At 38.7% G+C, this 6,436-nt stretch overlaps 1 protein-coding gene across 1 annotated transcript; it reads right to left on the reverse strand.

The window, feature by feature from the left end:
* Nucleotides 1–498: 498 nt before the first annotated feature.
* Nucleotides 499–6,065, reverse strand: LOC146555788 (aldo-keto reductase family 1 member B1-like). The gene is made up of 10 exons (XM_085251791.1): nucleotides 5,887–6,065; nucleotides 4,725–4,892; nucleotides 4,499–4,615; nucleotides 4,329–4,406; nucleotides 3,340–3,462; nucleotides 2,502–2,608; nucleotides 2,111–2,192; nucleotides 1,859–1,942; nucleotides 1,683–1,765; nucleotides 499–1,574 (listed from the first exon to the last, which is right to left on the reverse strand). Exons 1-10 carry the CDS (start codon nucleotides 5,950–5,952, stop codon nucleotides 1,532–1,534), a joined length of 951 nt encoding a protein of 316 aa, XP_085107917.1. The 5' UTR covers nucleotides 5,953–6,065; the 3' UTR covers nucleotides 499–1,531.
* Between the last annotated feature and the right edge of the window lie 371 nt (nucleotides 6,066–6,436).

Here is a 6,436-nt window from a genome sequence, read left to right on the forward strand (position 1 = left end):
ACATTTTACAGTTCCTCATTGTGCTTCTTTTTATTTATACTAGTGCTGCCAGCGTTAATCTCACTAACATGACGTTAACGCCATAACCGCATTAACACGGCAAATCTCCGTTAACGTTAAATAAACCTGAATTGAATACAATAAATCTCTGCTTGGGCTGGTCCTTCCTTCTTATTTTTAAATATAATTATTTTATTCTTTTCCACGGGACTTTATTAAACTAGCAACAACTGAAGCAGGATTTCTAGTCCCACAAATGTACCTATCCGTGTACAATTTTCAGTCACACAGGAGGAGAAGAGCTCTAACAAGCGTGCTGCAGGGTAGTCTTCGAAGATCCTGACTGTATGTCGCTGGAAGTAGATGACTTATGTGACTGGCTATTGACAGCTGGTTGACAAGTGCGCCGGAATACGGAACACAGGGGTTCATGGGAAACGGAGAACAGTAAATAAACTTCAAAGATCATAAAACAAAGCATGAAAAGCACAGACAATGGCAGGAGTAAGACTTTTAATTGTTTTTAAACACTCAGTTTAACGTCAGCTCTTTGTATCCTACAACTTCGCTCTTTTCTACGGCCGGCTCGCAGAACAGCAACAACACAAGAAAGAGTGGCCTACAGACCGGTTGTAGCACATAACTTGTACACTGCCTCCATCTGACAATAGATTTCACTGCAGATAGATGGGCAGACCCTAGTGTGGAGTGAACGCGCTCGCTTTGCTCGACAATAAAACGAGCATGAGAAGCAAAAGCCACACCATTATAACACAGTAATACACAGTAATACAAAGCACCAAATACTGTATGGCATGACTCTAAGGCAACATGTGCGTCACAGAGATAAGTTTATAAATTCGCCATTTTTTTGCCTCTGTCAGGGACTGCAGGTTTCACGTTTAATGCAAATTAAATCAAATTTTCTATATAAATGAAATACATTTTTAAAAATTGTTGGACATGAAAGCTTAAAGGTAGTTAAGATTGCTCTTGCATGTGACACTACTAGACATGAAAAACTACAAACTAAATGACATTGTAAAGTCTATGTTTTATTCTCTTCAGTAACTTAACAAATACATTTACTTCACCCCAAGGCTCAATGCCAATATGCCACTACAGGAGTGCAAAATCCAAAACACAATTATATGTTATAATAACCCAAAGATCAAATTAAGCATCAAGTTGTCTTTGGAGTGTGTGTATAAACTTTAGTGGTAACACAGGAAGCAGGTGTTTTTTTACCTGAGAAATGTAAAAGGAGTCAAAGCTACAGCAGGGTCATTCCATGAAAAAAAAAATAAAATAAAAAAATAAAAATAAAAATCAGTGTTTCCACCTAACCCCTCATGTCAACTGACTTCTTTTGTACAATAACTTTCACGTGCTTGAGTGTGAAGTGGGAATTTTTTTCCAGATTTGATTGATTTTATATGCAATAACCCAACAGCATAAACACATAAAGAAGAGGAAAGTAAGCAATAACAAAGACCCAGCGTTAACATGTGGAAACTTTCCAGTTTTCCTCTCAGAATTCAGCGTTGAATGGAAAGTCTTTGTGCTTTGTGGCACTACAAAGAGAGAGAGGGAGAAAAGAAAAAAATGAAATTCAAGTCATGACTCCCTGTTATCCAACTCACAACTCTTTGTTTAAAGCGCACACAATTATCCTGTCTCACCATTGCATTGGACAGACTCTCCAGTTCCTATTAAATCCCAGTATAGTCTTCATTTCCTCCTCAGTTAATTCAAAGTCAAACACCTGCAAATGTGTATAAAATATAAGAATAATGACCCAATCAAAAGAAGTTTAAGTAACAAAATGGAAGGATAATCAATCTCCCCAGCTAAAGACCTGGAAATTCTCTTGAATGCGCTGCGGTGTGATTGACTTAGGGATCACAATCACATTTCTCTGGACGTGGAAGCGGATCAGGACCTGGAAATATAAGAATTCAGGCTATTAACATGATAAGGTGATTACGCTCAATATAATGTTCCAGAGTACAACAGGCAGATTGATTTTACTTTTTTCTCTTGGATAGAAGTTACTCAAAATAAAATAGAATATATCAGTGGCATGTTCTGCCCAGAAGGACAGCTGTACCTGAGCAGGTGTCTTCTTGTGTTTCTCAGCAATGACTTTAATGTTGGGATCCTCCAGGAGTGAGGGATCTTCTGGTTTAGCCCTGCATTTTCAATACATGTTCAATGAGATTTTCTCTGTGTACAAAATAGTGTATTCTGTAAAAAAATAAATAAATGAGACCCTGGTCTCATTGGCTTGTTACTTAATATCAAACTCGTGACAACATATGCCACAGAGAGAAAGAGGAACAAGAGTCATGAGTTGAAACTCGCTAAAGGGATATAATACGCTGAACAGTATTGATAAATATTATAAAGGGAATCAACCAATGTGAGTGTGGAGTATTTGGTCACTTTTCAAGGCCTGTTGAAGTCATTTTGAGGCAAACATATTTGCCATGCCTACTGACCATGGTCTGTCAGGGGATCCCAGGGGGCTGTAAGCTGTCACAGAGATACCCTGGGAGTGGCAGTAGTTGATCAGCTTGTCCTGGGTCAAGTATGGGTGGCACTCCACCTAGTGGGAAAAATGAGAAGCAAATAAGAGTGATAAATCTATGCATGTATCATTTCACTGAACCCCTTCAAAACATGCACATATTATTATTATTATTATTATTATTATTATTATTTATTATTATTACCACTTTAGTATTTCCATTAAATGACTGAAGAAAAGAGAAGGAAAAACAGCTTCACTTAAAAATTCTGCATTGAATGTCTTGTCAAAGGACTAATATTTGTATATAAAGACTCTTAGCATGGTTAAATGAAGTATTTTAGTACTGGCTTAGAAGAAGATACAAGACCATAAGCCTTCAGAGTCTGCTGGATCCATTTGGCATCATTTTCAGTTAAAAATCTCCTGATAAGCAGCTATAGCACTGCTGTGCTCTGATGACAAAAAGGAAAGGAATTGTGCTTTAATCTAATATAAGACACAACGTGACGTTGATGGTAAACCATGATTCTGAGAACAAACAAAAATATAAGGTCACCTCAACTAATTGGCCCAGCCTGAGGGGAAACTGCTGCGGCCCATCATGAACTAACAAGACATTTATTTCTCAGGCCTCACAGGAGGAGACAGATAATGCTATTACGGCCTCTTGCCCTTTAAGAACAGCAAGCATGAAACATTAATGTTTTCTTGTTCCTTCATAGCCCTGAGTATTTAACTTTCACAACAGCTAACTCCAACAACAAACAGAAACGGTTATTTTATACAATACAAATCATTTAGCATACCTGGTTGTTGGCAGGCTTGTATTTGAGGCCCGGCTTGTTGAGAATGGCTTCAATCTGCTCCTTTTTGAAATTGGAGATCCCAATAGCTTTGACCAAACCAGCATCTACCAGCTCTTCCATTCCCTGAGAACATTTGGGATAAAAAAATAAACACAAGGACTTTGGTGCACAAGGACTTTTGGTGTGAGCACGCATGATATGCAATGATATAAAACCCTTTTTTCCTTCAAGATGATGATTTTGTCTGAAAAATTAAAAACAGATTAAAAAAATAAATAAAAGTAACTAATCAGAATTACAGACAAGTAACCACTGAAGCAGAAAAGATATTTTCATTAATAATGAAATTATTAATGGCTACAGAAAAAAAAGAAAGGTGGAAGTAGTGGAGGCCTATTTCTTGTAATTACCTCAGTATATCTGCAGAATTGTTTTTTTTCTCTCTTCCCATATTTTTTCACTGTTTGATAACTGTGGTGGTTTCCTCGGCCATAACTTTGTCCTCAATGAAAATCCCACAAGTTCTCAGTTGGGTTCATTTCAGGACTCTGGACTAGTCATTTCATTATTTCATTTTTGTCAACGTCAAGGAAGTGGTTTACCCATTGTGCAGCGTGACAAGGAGAACTGTCTTGCATAAAAAATGCTGACTGATTGGAAGCAGATGGGACTGAGGAAATAATGTGCCAATGAAGACATTTCTGATAAATGTTAGTGCCGTGTATCTGTATAACATGACCATCTTTTCCCTTAAACCACGATCCTTCCTGATCCAAAATGACTGACCCTGTCACACATTCTCGGTGCAGTTTTTCCTGGTTTGACACGCAACGCAATTTCTTACCTCCACAAAACAAAATGAAGTCTGCCATTGTCACTAAAGTGATATACTTTGACCTCTGTAATCCTCACACCATACACAAAATTATTAGCACAGCACTATAAGTATGGCAAAGTGTAATCTATCCCACACAGTCTTATTAACTTACCTCCCATGTCTCCAGGAAGCTGGTGTTATCACTGATGCTTTGTCCTGTACTGTCCAAAGGAAAAAGCTCATCACCTGCCTGTAACATGACAAAGGATTATATGCCACTAAACAAGATGAGGGCAGCAAAGAGTTAAAATATTTTTATGTTTAAAACAAAAGTGGTCCTACCTTAAAACCCATGGGCCAGTGCACTAAATAGAGATCTAGGTAGTCCAGTTTAAGATCACTGAGAGTCTTCTCACAACCCTTCCGAACCAAGGACTTTTCATGAAAAGTACACCACAGCTGGGAAATGAAAGCACACATAAGCACTGCTCATCAATTTAGTATAAAATCTTAAAAAAACAAACAAACAAACAAACAAAAAAAGGTACTTTTTGCACCAATAGCTCACCTTGCTTACAATAAAAAGATCCTCTCTTTTGACCACACCATCCTTGATCATAGTGTGGATACCTTCACCCACCTCTACCTCATTCTGGTAGACGTAGGCACCATCGATGTGCCTGTAACCTGCAGAAATGGCTGCTTTCACTGCCTCGGCAACTTTGCCAGGTGGAGACTAACAAACAAGAGATGGTTAGCTGTTGTGGTACTTCACCCTGGCAGTTAAAAGAATCATTTAGACTGCTGTACCAAAACATCATGGTAGACTTATACATGGACCTGTTGTCTCTATGCAGATAACATTTTGCACACTTCACAAAATGTAACTTAGAAAACACGAGTTCCAGTTCCTGATTTTGTCTTGTTGGGAAAGGACCACTAAATAGGTTACATCTACACTGCCCTTGTCTCGTGTCCTCTTCACATATACCTTTCGTCCAGTGATGCTATAGTCTAACTGTTTTCCTAATGTTAATTGCTACTTTTTCCATTATACCCACTTAGCTAAAAGCAACATCTGGGGGACAAATTCAATTTCCATCCTTTATTTAAGAAGGAAAGGTCAATACATTTAATATTCATTAAATGTACCCCGCCTTTCGCCCTATGACAGCTGGGATAGGCTCCAGCGCCCCCCGCGACCCTGAAAAGGAGAAGCGGTGATGGATGGATGGATGGATGGATGTATATATCTAAAAGGAGAATACAGCGATCTCAGCTTTCAAGTACACTAAACTTGCTGCCCTTACTGTTTACACAAGCAGGGTAAATGTATCAGCTGTGTTTCAGCAGCAGTTACGTAGCACGACTTGTAACAAATCCTTAAACTACTCTTGATTCTGCGCACTGAATAACAGTGAAGCAAACGTGGGGCATTAGAGGACTGCCCCAGCTTCGCACAGACTTTGTCATGGTTCTAGAAACTCGGCCAAGGTTGGCTCCACTCCCAAAGGTGGGGTCCTAAAGTGAAAATAATGTCGAGCAGTAATTTCTGTAGACGGTATATGCAATTTACCTCGAAATGTCGAAAGATAATACGATAGAAACTTGTTTTAAACGGCCATTATTCGTCCTCCAACCATATTTTCTGTTGGCATGTTAGCCTACATAAAAGGCTAACTACAAACTTGTGCAAAGTCGGACGGCATAATAAATGAAAGCAGACGCACCTTCCACGTCCCCAGTCCCAAAATGGGCATTTGTGCACCGGTGTTGAGTTTCACTGAAGTTGCCATTTCTGTAGTGAACGAGCAGAACCTGAATGTGGTTGAAAGCAGACGACGAGCGAGAGCAAATGCCAAGTGCACCGCAGAGAGCTAGTAGATCGCTAGCATCGTCGATCGATCGATTAATGATGTCTTTTAATTCTTTTCTGCAGGATGTGCTACAGGCGGCAGTCGCACGCACCTTCCAGTGTATTTACTGATAAGCAGCATCATTTTACATTGATTGACATTTTTTTAAAGGGAAGCTCAAGTACCTTTACAATCGTAAGTAACTTAGAAATAAATATTAATAAAATACTGAAGGACTATGGATAATGCTCCAGAAAATACTGACCTAAAAACAAACAAACAATAAAACATGTAGTACAGTGCAAAAATCTCATACTACCCCTCATTTCTTTATATTTTGCTAGGAAAATGGGAACAAGCATAGATGAAAATGAAACAAAAAGACAGTTTGTACAATTCTAACAGTCAGTATGTGGTATCACCA

Source organism: Mchenga conophoros, linkage group LG17 (genome assembly GCF_057382185.1).
Source record: "Mchenga conophoros isolate Kocher_MC1m ecotype Shallow Benthic linkage group LG17, M_conophoros_male_GT1.1, whole genome shotgun sequence".
Taxonomy (NCBI): domain Eukaryota; kingdom Metazoa; phylum Chordata; class Actinopteri; order Cichliformes; family Cichlidae; genus Mchenga; species Mchenga conophoros.

Excerpts from the sequence above, each read along its gene's own strand:
- LOC146555788 (XM_085251791.1), bottom strand. The coding sequence starts at position 5,952 with ATGGCAACTTCAGTGAAACTCAACACCGGTGCACAAATGCCCATTTTG. Across the intron at positions 4,893-5,886 it reads TGGGACTGGGGACGTGGAAG|TCTCCACCTGGCAAAGTTGC; the intron begins GTGCGTCTGCTT and ends CTTGTTTGTTAG. Across the intron at positions 2,609-3,339 it reads ACAAGCCTGCCAACAACCAG|GTGGAGTGCCACCCATACTT; the intron begins GTATGCTAAATG and ends TTTTCCCACTAG.